The sequence below is a fragment of the Rhinolophus sinicus genome, chromosome 14, assembly GCF_057876585.1.
Source record: "Rhinolophus sinicus isolate RSI-liver-muscle chromosome 14, RSI-T2T, whole genome shotgun sequence".
Taxonomy (NCBI): Eukaryota; Metazoa; Chordata; class Mammalia; order Chiroptera; family Rhinolophidae; genus Rhinolophus; species Rhinolophus sinicus.
The window spans coordinates 29,693,586-29,711,422 of NC_142514.1; the positions used below are offsets into that span (position 1 = coordinate 29,693,586).

At 37.9% G+C, this 17,837-nt stretch overlaps 1 protein-coding gene across 5 annotated transcripts in view; it reads right to left on the reverse strand.

The window, feature by feature from the left end:
- The window catches only part of FOXJ3 (forkhead box J3), a 125,478-nt gene that overhangs the window by 99,510 nt on the left and 8,131 nt on the right, over positions 1–17,837 (reverse strand). For all 5 annotated transcript variants that reach the window (XM_074334522.2, XM_019737168.3, XM_019737166.3 and 2 more), the window contains exon 2: positions 3,974–4,034. In XM_074334522.2, the coding sequence (XP_074190623.1) occupies positions 3,974–4,017 (44 nt within the window). In that variant the 5' untranslated portion in view covers positions 4,018–4,034. The remainder of the gene's footprint in view (positions 1–3,973; positions 4,035–17,837) is intronic.

Here is a 17,837-nt window from a genome sequence, read left to right on the forward strand (position 1 = left end):
CTCAGGAACTGAATAGATGTAGATGACCCAGGATTCACCATCCAGACTCTTACTATGCAAACTCAGGATATGAATGTAGTAGATTCAGACTGTAAGGCATACTTGTGAATTCTATATAAATTTTTAATATAACTTCACCTGATTTACAAAATTAGGGGTTTTTTGAAGCAACATGCAAGTATTCTACATAAACACTAGCTGCAAAATAGGTCTGAGAAAACATCTTTTTGTATCACATTTCTCAGTAGTTTACTGGAACAAGCTATCAAGTTATTGCCCCTCAGCTCCAAACCCCCATCCCTTCTTCCCAGTCTGTTGTAATGATGCTGGAAGTAGGATTCCACACCACACTACTGCTTTGCCCACTGGTACCTATAAGATTCTACTGTAGGGATGAGAAACCTTTGCTGGAATAACACTCTTAAGAAGCCCGAAGAATAGACAGGAAGGTACAAGTATCTTTTTCCTTTTCCAGGCTTGCAGTCCATCTTTAGTGCCCCCTCTTGGGAGAGCAATTTGGTTAAAATTAAAGAGTATACTTAGCTACCGATACAAAATCTCTTGTAATCATTCTTTTCAAGGAAATTTAGCGGGCCTTTCTCCAATTCACACATAGGTATAAAATTACTGGCATAAAATTACATGATATGAAGGTATTAACTGCAGCTCTTTCCAAATTATCTATAATAAACATGTATTACCTTTTAATCATAAAAATATAGTAAGTGTAATTTTTAAAATAATCCTAACACATTCAAATTAAACAAGAATCCAGTATCATCTATAGAAAACAATAAACTTGTTTACCCTAAATATTTAAAGGGGAGAAAGGGAAAGTTTTAGTAAATAGATTGCATTTACTGAACTACCCTCTCCTACCCAACGAATTTTTAAAATGTCACAAATTTTCATTCCACCTCTACCTTCACTTACATGTAAACTGTCCACGCCCATTCTTACCTATGCCTACCAACCCTACCTGCCTACCCATTTTCTCATTCCCAGCCACATGTCCAGTTCTTCTCCATCAATTCAGATGCTTCTTGTCTTGAGATTAGCCACTTCTAGATACACAGGTAGTATATATGAGAGGTACAGCCAACAAGCAGTGTTTGTCAGTGGGTCTAGCGACTTTAAGAGTTCCTATTTGGACAGTGTAGCTGGGGAGGATGTTTCTTCTCTGAGGAAGACTCTATGAGAAAGGAGACTAAACTTATTGTGGTGTTAAGTAATCCAGTTTTCCCTCACCACCATTAAAACATCGTCATTCTTTTCTTCTCTTCCTTATAGCAAACCAACACTGGCTTCCCGTTAGAAACATTAATGACAAACAATGGTCTTCTCTGCTTTATAGATACTAAATAGCCGAACTCAGATGCCATAGTTTCTCAGTTTATTAATTAAATATTAAATTTATAGCTAGATCCACAAAACATTTTAATTCTAGAATACTGTGCAAAGAATTGTAACACACAGTGAGTAAATTATAAAATAACTCATGGTATCTCCTCTTTCACCATCCTTTCTAATTCTATAATTCTATCGAACAAAAAAGTTAGGTACATATTATTCCTAACCCAATGTCATATACAAGCTTAACCTAAACATAAATATTCAAATAAAGGGATTTAAAATCTCAGTCAGTGACTTTAATATACGATTTGTTTCAGAATATCCCACAACTAAAATATCTTTAAGGAAATCTAGTCAGTGGAAGATCAAAATCTGCGCAAGTCCTATATGATCATATCCAAAGTTTTAAATATTCCCCAAAAAAGGATAAAATGACTCACCCATCATACCAAGCAAAAATCACTATAAGGTCAAGTTAGTTCTCCAGCAGCTTTGGAGATTAAAGAAAAGATGATACTCTTTTCTAAACGTTCTTTTCAAAGCCATACAGGTGTCTCTTGCTTAGGGGCATAAATGAGGGAAGACACAGACTTTAGCAAAGTAGAAAAGCAATCTCTCCATCTATTTCCATTATAAGCTGGAAGATGCATTCTCAGGGAAACAAGAGCCCTACAGTACGGAGTAAAGTTTTCTACTGAGGAAAAACAATATCCAGCCTTGGCCTGCTGCAGATTCTAAGTAAACAACATGCAACTTCATTTTCCTTTTGTGGCATTCTAGACATCCAGAATTTCTTTCAAGCCTAAGGATTCTTTGGCTTCACATTCATGGCTCTTAACAATATTTGTATCCCTCCTTTCTCTCCTCCTGCCCTCCACAGCTAGGCAACTGCAACTCTCTTCATCACTTATCTGTTCCAGCCACACCAACCTCCTCATTGTTCCTCCAACACACAGGGCAAGTCTCCTCCTGCCTGGGCACCTCCTGGATTCCCTCTGCCTGGAATGCACGCATCTTCTACGCATCCAATACATGGCTCATTCCATCACTCTTTCAGGTCTTCATTCAAGTATCACCTTTTCAGTAAAGTTTTACGTGGCTACCCTATCTAAAACACACGCACCCCTGTATTTCCTATTCCCTTTCTCTATTTTTTTGTTTTTCACCTTAGCCCTTATCACTGTCACTAACTAACAAGAACTTCTTACTTATCTTGTTCATTAATTGTTCCTTCACCAGAATATAAGCTCCTCGATTATAGGATTTTTACCTGCTATGTTCACTGCTGTAGCCCCAGCATTTAGAATAGTGTCTGACGACCTATTAGATGCTCAATATGCTGAATGAGTAAATGATACAGCCTAGCGGCAACACCACAAGTAACTGGTCAGTGCTGTCATCAACAGTTCATATTCTAGTCTGAAAGATTTCAGTTAACACATTTGGGTTATTTTATCAAACTGTGCTCTGGGTACTGCAGCAATCCCTCAGGCAAGTGTAAGTGTAAAAACTGGAAGCCTAAGCAAGCAGAAAAGTCCTACATTCATTTGTTTTAGTCATTGGATTTCACATTAAGATTTAATTTATAAAGGATTTAGCAACTTCAAAAACATCTAAAACCGGGGCCGGCCCGGTGGCTCAGGCGGTTGGAGCTCCGTGCTCCTAACTCCGAAGGCTGCCGGTTTGATTCCCACATGGGCCAGTGGGCTCTCAACCACAAGGTTGCCAGTTCAATTCCTCGAGTCCCGCAAGGGATGGTGGGCTCCGCCTGCTGCAACTAAGATTGAACACGGCACCTTGAGCTGAGCTGCTGCTGAGTTCCCGGATGGCTCAGTTGGTTGGAGTGCGTCCTCTCAACCACAAGGTTGCCGGTTCGACTCCCGCAAGGGATGGTGGGCTGCGCCCCCTGCAACTAGCAACGTCAACTGGACCTGGAGCTGAGCTGTGCCCTCCACAACTAAGACTGAAAGGACAACAACTTGAAGCTGAACAGCACCCTCCACAACTAAGATTGAAAAGGACAACAACTTGATTTGGAAAAAAGTCCTGGAAGTACACACTGTTCCCCAATAAAGTCCTGTTCCCCTTCCCCAATAAAATATTTTAAAAAAAAATTAAAATTGAAATTAAAAAAAAAAAAGAATATCTAAAACCACTGGGTTTTACACAACTTAGTTCCTACTTTTTACATTATTTATTTAATGTAAATGTGGACAACCTAGCTGTCATGTTTACATCATCCTCTAGAAAGAGGTTAAACTTAGCATCTAGTCTCATTTAATAATCTGCTACAAAGGCAATCAAAATTTACTATGTATTTTCTAATTAAAACAAGTAGAGAATAGATGCGTTTTTTAAAAAATGACAAAAGAGTATAAAATTATGTTATTTTATTTACAAGAACATATGTAAACTCACTAAGTGGAGATTAGGATCCAAAGCCCATTACCACAAATATCTCCGTCAGCAAAGGTATCTCCCAACCCCACCAAACAGACTATATGACAAACCCACAGTATTTTATTCTGAACCTAACCTTGAGATTCATTTTAATGTGACTTAACCAGTGTCAACTTTTTAAATACTACATGTTCCAATAAAGAAAAAGAAGAGCACTCACCTTAATGAAGTTACAGATGGACAAGCCTGTCCATACAAACCCATCTGGACACAAAGAGAATCTGAAAAGTAGAAAAGAGTTAGTTATCAGATGCTCCAAAATAAATGAAACTATAAATACTACTACAATTCTAATTGAAACACTCTGAAAACAGAAATAGAAAGCTAAAAGATTCACCACTATCTGAACACATACCCACATGAATTAAAAATGCAGTCAGAGGGATTACACTGAGGAAGACAAACATGCCGACAAGCATAAGAAACAGCAATACTGTAACTGTAACATCCAAAGGACCTAAAAACTCGTGAAATTTAACAAACTGTTATGCTTATATTATAGAGAGTCTGTCCAAACTGTTCAGTAGAATCCGAGGGATTCCAGAGAGGTGCTTAAAGGCTGCCAAAGAGCTGAGCGTACAGGCTCCCATTCCCATCTACTCTTCAATCAAAGCAGTGCTACCTTTATTGGTCTTATATACTGGACTTCACTAAGACTTCATCTGAAAACAGTTCCACTGCTTTAAAAAAAAAAAAAAAAGGTTAAGATAGCACTGGAACAGAAGGAGCTATGAATAAAACAGTTCTAGGTTCAGATTCTAGCTATGACACTATAAGACCTTGAGGAATTTAGATAACCTCACTAAACCTCAGTTTCCTCACCTGTAACTTGGGGATAATACCACCTATATAACTTTATTTATTTACCAGAAATAAACTGCAGGTTTGCTGTTACAATAAATCAGTAAACAAGTGTGAAGTTATCTATTAGCACTACTACCTGGCCCAAGGGTGATCCACAAACGTCTGCAGGGAACCGAATGAGAGAAGTGGGAACGGGCGTGTGTACGTGCATATGCATCAGTGCACGGGGAGTGGAGACCGTGAGCAACTGCAGGAAACACATTCACTCGGAAGAAATCGGCTGCTATTCCCAGTTCTAGCCGATTGTTGCTAAGCAGGACTACAAACACCTGTTGTTAGATCTTCTGATTTTTCAAGAGAAACAAGATAGCCAAATCTTTATTTTAAATCTCCCGATATTTTTTTTTCCTAAATACTACATGTGCCAAACAAAACACTGAAATTTGTCCCAAGTTTATAACCTTTGATTTAGAGGCTGACTGAATTCTCTGCACCTAATTGTCTCTGCATGCACTGAAGAGACAGACACTTTTATTTCTGCCAGAATGACAGAAAAGTTTGATCAACATGCCCACTGAAAATAACTGAATAAAATATTATTAAATCTTTATAAATTAACAATAACCTAAAATATAACAAGGTACGATCAAGGCCAAAACCTAAGTGAAAAAGGGAAATTAGAAAAGTATGCAGTGTACTGACACCAGCTTTCATTCACCTTCAGGGCATTTCGCCAAACCCTATGAAGTTCAGATTGCAATTCCAAAGTCTATTGGGGCCAAAGGTACAAGAGGCAAAGTCCAGGTGTTACCCAAGAGGACGGCAACGAAACCTGATTCTTAACCTTGGTGCTCAGTGCTGGAAAGGGGCTGGCGGGCCACGATAGCATGCACAGTATCTCCTTTGATATTCACTACCATAAGCTGACCCTCACCTAGATTACGGTTTAAAAAGCTTCATACTTAGAATTTTGTTTAGAGTTGTCAGTCCTAGAACGGTAGTGTCCCCCACACAACCTTGACAGAAGCAAATGCAAATTCTGAGGAATCTGCCTTTGCTCTCAGCCTGGAAGAATTCCCACAGATAAGATTTCAAAATTAATAATTCACAATCAAAATTCACAAAACTGAGATGGAAACAAGCCAGAGTAAGACAGAGCTGAAACATCAGTTGGCAGAATCAAAACCTCAAAGATTTTAGATACAGGAATTACTAGGCACTTACTGTTTTACTTCACAGGTGATTTACCTACTCCCGTATTTCCATTGCCTACATGCAGATGAACCTGAAATCTGTATCTCCGGCAGGGATCAACCTCCTGATCTCCAAACATAAATATCTAACATTCCCTCCTGGAAATCCCAAATTTACCATGTCCAAAACTGAATTCATCATCAGTCTTTAATATATTTCCCATCTTGATAAAATGGCACAGCCCTTTTACCTAAGAATAGTTTTCAGGTTTCTAGCCTAACTCCTTTCATTGCCTTTGTTAGAGCAGCACACTTCTTTCCAACTCTTGATTTCTATGAGTAACGACCTTTTTAACACTCCTGGGCCCTTAGCCCACTCCTCACCAACGAGGGAAATAACTTGGTTAACAGGTAGATCTAACTCCAGAACTCTACAGCCGTACTCTATAAGGCAGAAATCTGGGTGTCTGCTCTGTTGACCCTAACAATCAGGTAGGCTGTTCTATGGTCTAGATTGGGTTCTGTTGGGTGGGGACAAGAGAATGTGGCGAGTTAGCTCTTAAACCTAAGCCACATTCTACAATATTCCACAGTATCACCCTTATCAGAAAAAAACAAAGTATTAATTCCTCCAAAAGTTACGCTACGACCCAGCAGTTATACTCCTAAGCACGTGTGTATGTATGTACATATGCATGTGTGTGTATATACGTGTGTGTATACATGTACATATCCAAGAGAATTTAAACATACGTTCACATAAAAACTTGCACGCAATGTTCATAACACCATCATTCATAATAGCCAAAAAGTAGAAATAAATCAAATATCCATCAACTGATAAATTGTGGCATATCTATATATCATATAATATATGGTAGACTGTATTATTCAGCCATAAAAAAGAATGAAATACTGTTACATGCTGTAACACAACATTGATGAACGGTGGAGATCATCATTTTACAGCCTTATGGAGAGTAAAAGAAGTTATACACTAAAGGCCACATACTGTAAGATTCCATTTATACAAAAACTTCAGAAGAGGCAAATCCCAGAGATGGAAAGCAGGTTAGTGGTTGCCAGAGGGAGGGGGTGGATGATGGGGGTGAAGAGTGACCGCTAACAGGTCTCTTTCTGGCATGATGAAAATGTTCTGGAATTAGATAGTAATGACAGTTGAACAATCTTGTGAATAAAAACCTTTAGTATAAAACCACCAAATTGTACACTTGAAAATACTGAACTTTATGGTATGTAAATTTTTATCTCAATAAAAGACTAATTTTACAAATATCTCATTTTTCATCCATTGGTTCTGTTTTTATTCCTCAGTTCCAAATTCAGGCAAGGGAAAAGGATCTTATACATTGAGACTCCCAAGTATCAACACCTTTAGGACCTCCAATTAGCTACCATTTACTACTAACTCTAGTTCCTGGATCTTCCTGATCTACTCTAGCCTCAATGCCTTAGTTTCCATTTTAATTTTAATCTAGATTACTGCTCCTAAATGTTGTCCTGAACCCCAGGCTGGTTTAACTAAAAGAACAAACATATGCCAATCTTCCTCTCCCTACCCAGGCAAATGACCAGCAACATGGAAATCTCACAAAAGAAAGCTAAGGTGAAGTCAGGAAAATCTCAAAGTGTCCTCCAAATTACAAACTCACATCTCTGGAGCCAACTACAGTTGAACAACTATATGAATTTATTCAATTACATCCATAATATATATGGTTTAAGTTGGTGCCAACCATACCTAGGCAGCATTTTCTCCAAATTCTTTGAAAACCAACATATAAGAAAGTTTGTGTTGAACAACACAACCAGAATATGGGTCGTAAAACTAGTCATTCACTGATGGGTACTCCAATGTACGCTAATGTAATATCGACATAAGACATAAGAATATGGAATGCCATTTAATATAAGCAGTCTTCAAGTACATATTAAACTGAGTTACAAACTATGCACATTTAGGAGAATTTTTAACAAACAGTTGTATAATAATGCATTATTTGGGAGCATGAAGTGAAATGAGACTAAGAAAAGCTTCCAGGTAATTCTTACAAGCCCTTCTCTCCTCTCTCCTACCCACAAAGAGCTATAATGCTTTATAGTTTACAAAGAATTTAGAGCATTCATGAGTTTGAGTCTGGGCCCAGGCTGGAATCCTAATTGCAACCCTGAGTATGCTGCTAACTTCTTTAAGGCATAATTTCCTCTGAACAAAAGGGAAAACTCATGCCTCAGTCATTGTGATAGTATCTTGAATGAAAGCACCAGCAAAATGCCAGACCAAAAAAAAAAAAAAGTTTGTTAAAAATCAATGCTATGGTACTAGAGATCAAGAGACTAATCCTTTTTTTTTTTTTTTTTTTTTACTTCTAAACTCAGCCTTATCTTTCAAAAGACTTAAAAGTAAAAAATTCACTAGCATCAATGAAAAAACCTCTTTTATTCAGGTTGACTGAGGATGATGAATTGCTGTAACATTATTCACAGGTAATTATTAAAGCAGTCGTGGAAATAACCTGTGTCTTAATCAGACTGAACAGGAGCAATCAGCCAAAGGAGTAAGGGAAAAAGAATCCTGCTAAGTGAGTAGCAATCAGCTGTTCATCTCAGCTCCACTAGCTAAACCTGAAGACAGTGGTGTTTGAGCTAAACACCACTTTTTAGTTTGAGCTAAAAAGTCAGGTCTCCTAGTCGTTTGCTCTTAGAAAGCAATTAAAATTATTTAAGAAAGATCAAGTCACCATAGGAGTATTAGAGACAGAAGACAGGCCAAACTTAACTTTGGAGAACAAAACTGGCACATAGTAATTATGAGAAAAGGAACTAGTTAAACAAAAACAAAAAACTTGTGAAAACTGTACTGGAAATATACAGCAGCAAGTGACTTAATGGAGAGAAAGGCAACAGCATTACCAGTAGATCAAGATGGACATAAACTGAGAAGGGAATACTGGCTTTTAATAGAAGATCTTTAATACTATAGAGGGTGGTTTTTGTTGACTACTGAAATAAAAAAATTAGACTGCGGGGTAGGGGGGCAGTTAAAGATTAGGCGTGAGACGGAAATAAAAAGTTTAGCTTAAAAAATGTACATAATGAAAATAAATGGAAAGTGCAATAAGATCAAGCAGTTGGAGCAGAGAAATAGGTTAAGAAATCAGGAAAGGTGAAGAATGTTAGAACAATCATCACACTGTATTCCGTTTTATCCTTCATAGCTCTTGTCACCATCTGATGTGACTTTTGTTAACTGTTTCTCCCCCACTAGAATGTAAGCTCCATGAACGCAGGAACTTTTATCTGTTTCATTCTCTGTTATATCCCCTAACCTGGTATATAGTCAGCAGTCATATTTGTTCAATTAATGAATAAACGAAGTTCCTCAGGAGTTAGAAGAATATGAACAACTAAGATCTGACTGAAAACTCACCAGGTCTTTGTATCCATCATTTATCTCTGCCTCCAAGCAAGTAATTTAGGACCAATCCACAGGCAGTCAAAAGAGCAAGTTAGGTATTTAGAACATATAAAGAACTCTTACAACTCAATAATGAAAAAACAACGCCATTTTAAAAAATGGGCATAGATGTAGCTCAAGGGTAGAGTATTTGACTGGAAAAAAAAAATGGACAAAGAGCTGAATCAACATTTCTCCAAAGAAGAAATACAAATGTCCAATAAGCACATGAAAAGATGTTCAACATCATTACTCATTAGGGAAATGTAAACCAAAACCAAAATGAGATACACTTCACACCCACTTAAGATGGTTATAATCAAAAGAACAGACAAAAGCAAGTGTTGCACAGATGTGGAGAAATTGAAACTCTTTGCTAGTGAAAATGTAAAATAGTGTTGCTACTTTGGAAAACAGTTTGGCAGTCTCTCAAAAAGTTAAACAGTTCCCAAATGACAGGGCCATTCCACCCCTAGGATATATACCCAAGAAATGAAAACATACATCCACAGAAAAATCTATACACAAATAAATGCTCATAGCAGCATTAAATCACAATAGCAAAAAAGTGGAAACAATCCAAATGCCAATTAACTATTGAATGGATAGGTGTGTTATATCCATACAGTGGAATATTATTTAGCAATAAAAAGGAATGATAGATGCTACAACATGTATGACCCTTGAAAATATGAAATGACAGAAGCCAGTCACAAGAGTACATATTCTATGATTCTATTTATATCAAATGTCCAATAGGCAAATTTACATTGGTAATTAGATTAAATTAGTTTCTTAGGGCTTGGGGAAGGGAGATAGGTAAAGGGAACTGACTGCTAATGGGTGTGGGGTTTCTTTCAAAGGGAGAGGAAAATGTTCTAAAAGTAGATTACAGTGATAGTTACACAACTCTGCAAATATACTGAACGACACTGAATTTTACAGTCTATACTGGTGAATTGTATGGTATGTGAATTGTATCTCAATAAGGATTTAAAATTTTTAAGAGCAAGTTTAGAACCATCACATACAAATGTTCTTGTTCTGTTAAGGTTCCTACTTCTTCCCCTAGTGTCAGAGGAGAAGCCCCCATCTCCTACACTGGAACAGGGAGGGAAGAGTAAAAGTAATGGCTTCACAAGTAAGCCAACTCTACTATAGCAACTGTTTTCTAATCTGTAACCCCTTGAACCATTAGTGGTTCAGGAAAAGTTTGTCTTCTGGTGGCTCCACTATTTCCAAACCACACCATTTATTAATTAAAAATGTTTAATGAAGATACACTTATGGTTCATAAAAAAGTTTTATACACCCTGAAAAAATTCTACAGGCAACCACTCTACTGCTATACCCTTTCTCCTCCTAGAACAAGACCAAAGCCAAGTCTTGTTATTCTCTAATAACAGAAGATGGGAAAAAGTAAGCCAACCAACAATCAGCTTTAGCTTTCAAGGCTGTTTAAAGAGTAGGAAGCATGAAGTCTGAAATAACTGCCTCTTGACCCTCTACAGTTTAGGGCTGGTGTCACTAAAACAGGTGGTACATGTGGGGGAGGGGAAGCTTCTTGGCCAAACATCACAGAGCTATAACTTCTTCCAAACCCCAAACCTTACTTCCTGCAATTTATGTAAACAGATCACAGGCCACCCTCTTCAAACCAAATCATAACCCAAGCAAACACAGGATTCTATTTCTGGGTCTGTCATTAACTCACTGGATAATCCTGAAGCTTCAGTCTCTCTACTTTGCTCAATAACTTAACCACAATTTCTGGTCCCAAAATCAAGTCATGTGGACTAATAAAGAACTTTTTCCCAACTTGTAGAGTTATTTTTATAGAAAATACGACACAGGTGTATGAAATTAAATCACATTATATGTTTAAATCACTTTTATTAAATATACATAAAATATGAAAAATTCAAAAGATTTATCTAGTCCAAAACTGTTGAGCACTTCCATTTTAAACTTTTAAAGGTATTCACAAAACAGTGAGAACAAGCTTTCAGAGGGCTGAAGGGTTTTGTGGCTTTAAATGTAAGCTCAGTTATATTTAGAAAACTAAGATGCCACCTCCTGGGATCCTGCATCTTTATCTTGGGCATTTGATTCATGTGCTTTGCCTTGTGTAATTCAAAGCAAGAGATCCCACCATATCCCTGCAGAGTAAATTGAACACATAGAACATACAGATTCTCAGAGGAATGACATGTTGTACTGCAACTCATCGATGAGAAGCTGGCAGTCTCCACTGCTAGAGCTGTTTAACGAAGTAAAATTACCTGTCTGGTCCCCAAAGCTAGTCTACAAACCACTGCCAACTTTGTAAGAATCATTTCTATCCCATGCCTGGAAATCTTGATTCAAGATTCTACAGTGAAACCATGGAATCTATTAATTAAAAGTATCTCAGGTGGTTCTGATGCACAGCTTTTTCAGGAACGACTGGTTTAGAACAAGGATAGCAAAAAAGTTTCATATCATTTTGCCAATTACGCCTTCTGGAGTGCTGTACTGAGAAGGGTCACGTCTAAATGCAACCAGCAATTAGTTCGCCACACACGTTATGCAGAAATGGCAACATGTAAACCATGTATCTGTCATCTGTTTTAGAATACTGAATAGGCTTGATTTTTTAAGAAGGCTTTGGGGTAACAGAAAAAAAGCCAGATCTGGATTTACTTTTAACTGGCAGCAACTCTGGCTGACACTGAGAGGGCAGTAGGCAGCAAGAATAGCCCACTGGCACAGGTACCAGAAGTCTCCAAAAGTACTTATTAAGCTTCCCAGTATTATACAGAAAAGACAACATTTTGTTCCCCAAATGTCTATAAGCTTGTTTGCAGAATGAAAATTCTACACAATGGGGGCCGGCCCGGTGGCTCAGGCGGTTAGAGCTCCGTGCTCCTAACTCTGAAGGCTGCCGGTTCGGTTCCCACATATGGGCCAGTGGGCTCTCAACCACAAGGTTGCCAGTTCAATTCCTCCACTCCCACAAGGGATGGTGGGCTCCGCCCCCTGCAACTAAGATTGAACACAGCACCCTGAGCTGAGCTGCCGCTGAGCTCCCTGATGGCTCAGTTGGTTGGAGCGCATCCTCTCAACCACAAGGTCGCCAGCCACAAGGGATGGTGGGCTGCACCCCCTGCAACTAAGATTGAACACGGCACCTTGAGTTGAGATGCCACTGAGCTCCCTGATGGCTCAGTTGGTTGGAGCACATCCTCCCAACCACAAGGTTGCCGGTTTGACTCCTGCAAGGGATGGTGGGCAGTGCCCCCTGCAACTAGCAACGGCAACTGGACCTAGAGCTGAGCACAACTAAGATTGAAAAGACAACTTGACTTGGAAAAAAGTCCTGGAAGTACACACACTGTTCCCCAATAAAGTCCTGTTCCCCTTCCCCAATAAAATCTTTAAAAAAAAAAAAAAAAATTCTACACGATAATATAAATTTGGTAGGGAAAAAAAAGAAAGAAAAAAGGACGCTTGTGCTAAAAACAGTATAGTTTGGAATGATTCAAGAGGGTTCCTTACCTGTGGGTTCCTGATCAGGACATGATTAAAGTAATATATTAAGAATAATTCTACTGGCAGCATTTTCCAGGGGAAAAAGAGATTCTATATAATCAAGGCAAATAATCTGTTTCACATTGTTTCTATACGCGTCTGTCTCTACCACTAGATTGCTGGCTCCTCGTGGGCCAGGAACATGTCAAATTAACCTTTCTATCTCCCACAATGCCTAGCACATTTTGTCTGTAACAAATATTTCAAAGTAAAACTCTTATAGACATATCAAAGGAACAGTAACAGAAATTGGTACTGAGACATGAAGGGTCAAAGGAGTTAATGGAATGAAATTACACCAAAAAGGGTGGATGTATTAGATTAAAAGGGGCAAGAAACATAACAAATGTAATGTGCGGACTTTATCTGGATATTGAGTCAATTAAAAACCAACTGTAAAAAGACATTTTTAAACAACTGAGGACATTTTATTATGAAATGGATTATTAAATGCCACCTAGGAAATATTTTCAATTTTGTTAGGTACAATGATGGCATGTGGTTTTATAAGAATATGTCTATATTTTTTTAGAGACTCATACTTAAGTTTGTAGAGGTGAAAAGACAATGTCTATGATTTTCTTTAAAATACTTCAACAAAAGACAGTTGAAACATGTGTCCAATAGCTTAACCATAGTTGAATCTATGATGGGTATATGGAGATTTACTATAGTCTGTCTACTTCTGAGTATACTCAGCAATGCAGTTGGATTTTCACATTACTTGGTCAAATCCAGCATTGTACAATTCATTCTTTTTTTTTCTTTCTCAGATTTCAGGAAGCTTAAGAATGACTAGTACTTCTGAGAAAACAGCCTAGACTCAATCAGAAGAAAACGGGCATTCATCTATTAGCTCTACTAATAAGGAATCTCTCTGAATCTACTGAAAGAACTTCTTGTAAATTAATGAGAACTGTGTAAGAGCCAAGAAAGTGACTCAGCTACTGAAAAGAAACAAAATACAATCTTAGGCTTCATTAAAAGAACTGTATCCAGATCAAGGAAGGTAACAGTCCTATGTACTCCTCCCTGGTTAGTTCACAACTGGAGTGCTGTGTTGCTTGTAAGTGTTCACCTTAGAACACTTACCAGCTAGAATGCTTGCAGGGAGGAGTATCAGACTAGTGAGGAGTTTAGAAGCCAACTGTCAAGTGTAGAATAGCTGGAGAAACTGGGTGTGTTTAGCTTGGAGAAGAAAACACTTCCCAGCCTTCCATGTCACCTCTACCATAGAGACCCCAGTGTAATATTTTCCAGAGGATTTGAAGTATTGTTAATAGGCACTCCATAAGTCAAGTGCGTTTGAAATAAGCAATATTTTTTCTCAAAGGCATCAGTACCCTAAAACGCTTTGTCAGTCTTCAAGAAGATGTGCAGTATTTCCTAAATGTGATCATTTATTCACTCACTCAACAAGTACTTAAGGAGCCCCAATTATTTGCCAAACACTCCTCCAGGTGCTGAGGATACAACAAGGAACATTTCTAACATCCTGGCGGATCCTTTGTGAAACAGCAAACCTGGGCCTCTTGTTACTCCTCTAACTTCAATGGTGCTTCCTCATCTCTAGGTTTTTTACTACGCTTTCAGCCTAGAATGTCCTATCACTAATCTTAATTCAAACATTACTCATTCATGAAGCTTTCCTGATCATCATAAACAAAAACATTCTATTTTCAACAAATCCACGAGTCTTTCTCTGTATCAGTTCTTTGTGAACAGCCGATGTCTCTTAATCACCTTTGGATCTCTCACAGGGCTCAGGGCAGTGTCACGCATGCGTAGGTGCAAGAAATATTTGTGGAATGAGTAATCACATTCAAATATTTGAAGGGTTATCTTTTTAAAGAAGGCAAACTAGGTCTCTACTGTTCTGCAGAGGATTAGGAAAAAGAGAGGAAGTTAGAAGCAAATTTTGCCCCAATTAGAGTTAACAACAAACAAATGACCTTACAGTTATCAGGGACTACAGTTGTTCTACCAGTAGCCAAATGACTATGTATCAAATGTTTTAGTGCAATATCTCGCTGGCCAAATGAATAAAAGATTACCTCTTCAGATTCTAGGAACTACGATCTATCTCATATTAGACATAAGGTAACTTTTGATACAATATATTTATATCAATATTAAAATTCTTAAAATTACGCTTAAATATAAACATCCTTTCATTTACTAATCTAATGATGCCTGTTATGTGTCATGTACAGTGCTAAGTATAGAGGATAAAAGATAAAACAGTCTCCATCCTAGAAGATTCAATACAAGGTTTCTTGTTCTCCCAAAGCAAATCTGATACAAACCTGAATACCTAGGTCATCTACCTCAATAAAAAATTCTTAGATGAGGAAATTCTTTAGATCAATGATTTTCAATATTTTGCAGCCAGAGAAATAACTACGATGCTATCAGCTCCTCTTAAAGCCATCTATCCACACCACTTAAACGCATGAAGTTCTTCAAACAAACAAGCTATTCTTCCTTTCTAGTTAAAAACTAGAAAACAGAAGATATTCCAGAATACCTCCATATGCCAAGGATATCTCTGCGATGTCTCTCCCAAACTAAAAGCTACTGTCTTTGCTGGCAGAAACCCTCTTACTTGTGTCCCCAGCCTTTAGTACAGTGCCCAGGATGTCGCAGATGGTGAATAAATGAACAAATGAGTGAGAGAAATTAATGAGTCCAATGTTACTGGTTGAAAACAGTACTTAAAAGACGCACTAACAGTTTGGTTTTTCTTATTAGAAACCTGCCAAGGAAATGGAAACATATGAATATGAGTAAATCCTAAGCCTAGTTTTCACTATAAATCAGTGTGTATTTTTCAGGTTATTTATTGATAATTACTATATGTAAACCTATGGTTTTCGTTGCTTCTGTGGGACTAAAATTAATTTTTTGATCAGCAGAGCTAATACCAAATTCTAATGCAAAGAAAACCCCAGAGCACTTAATATGCCCACAACTCAACCCATAAGATTATAATCGAAAAATTTATCAAACTGATTTATTAACGTAACTGTCTAGAGAGCAAAAACTTTGATAGCACCAACTGCTCTTCAAAAGCTCTATCACACATTTTTCCAAAATCTCATTTGAAGCATAAAAATCAGACATGTTTATTTTTTCTGACTATAAAAATGATATGTGCTCATTGTAGAGAACTTAGAAAATATAAATAGGTTCAAAGGAGACAATAAAGACTATCTATTGTGATGTTTTCTTTTTTCCTAGTCCTTTTTTCTATGCAGTTATAACTTCTTTATATACTGTCACTCTTCCTACCCACAGAGCAAGAGACAATACCCTATGGCAATAACCCAAGCACCCTCAGTAAAATCATGTTCCAGGTACAATTTCTCAATGTCTCAATTTTATAGATGTGTACTTCCATAAAATAAGACCAAATGTGGTATTTAGTAATCCTTAAAAGTTTCCCTCCTGATTCCATCTTCTCACCTCTAGGATTCTACAAAGAGTGCAGGCTCAAGTAAACATACATCCAATGACTGGAAATGGACTCAAATTTAACAAGGCAAGAAGTTGCTTCCAATAGTTTTATGTCTCCAAGCCTGATATTATTACAAAACAAGGGCTGCTCCAAGTAGCCCAGGTCCTTTGGGACTATTACCTTTAATTTCTACCTCAAAAATACAAAGTAGGTTATCCATAAAGACTTTGTCAGTTTTCTCCTAAGAGTACGACTAGAAACAGAATGCAGGATCTGGGTTTCTGTCTCTGCTCTACTACTAAATGACTGAGTTACACTGAGTCTTAGCTAGCATCTCATTTTCTCCATTTGCCAAGACGAATAGTATCTGTCCTACCTATATTACAGGGCTATTGTGGGGCTCCAAAATACAAACGATCAGAGAAAATGCTCTTCAAAAACTATTACTCAAATGTAAGGTGGGAAAAAAAGGAGGAGGGGGGCAGCCGGTTAGCTCAGTTGGTTAGAGCCTGCTCTTAACAACAAAGTTGCCAGTTCAATCCCCGCATGGGCCACTGTGAGCTGCACCCGCCACAACTAGATTGAAACACCTACTTGACTTGGAGCTGATAGGTCCTGGGAAAACACACTTAAAATAAAAGTTTAAAAAAAACCAAGGTGGAATTCTTTCCAAAACACCATGCTCTCTAATAAAGAACATAAAATAAGACTCCCTGACCTGCAAAGAGGTCACTTCAGGTGCTGACTGCTCTCTGCATGTACATGGTGGAGCAGCACCCTCGATGCCTTACACAGGACAGACAGGGAAAGTACGTCACACACACCCAACCACAGTAGCAGAAACTGATGCCATATGTTCTTTATCTCCTGCCATGACAATCTGCTCCATCTTCATTCAGAAGAGCAAACCTATTCCTGACTACTAAACCTATTTGACTGTTGTGTCTGTAATAAATTTCCCAAAATTCTACAGCCAAGCCACAAAATTTTTCAGTTATTTTAATAATTTAACAAGCACCTACCCACCAGCCAAAAATCTAGGATCTTAACAATATCCTACTTCTACCATATTGCACTCACTTCCCAATTCCATCTCACTGTAAGCAAACAGAATTTGAAATTGTTATTAAGTTATAGCTGTCTTCCCTCTCATCCATTCCTCTCAGAAATCCATGTTTCAACACACATAAAGGCCAGGTCTCAACCTTACGAAAAAAGCTGATTCCAACTTCCAAGATCTTTAATAAGGTCACATACCCTGCCGATCAATCTTACTTCCATGATACCACTGACACCGCTGGGCAGGGCTGTGTCTAGGTAGGAGGATTCAGTTACAGCTTTTAGCTTTGTACTCCAGGTGAAAACTTAATTAAAAGTCAGTTTACTGGGTTAAGTATCCTTTAGACACAGGGTTATCCTGGAATAATCGGTCAACTCGTCAATGGAATCCATGACACGCCTTAAATATGAAATGAAGACAATGAAAAAACAGCCAATACAATAATTTGAATGTTTGCGTCTG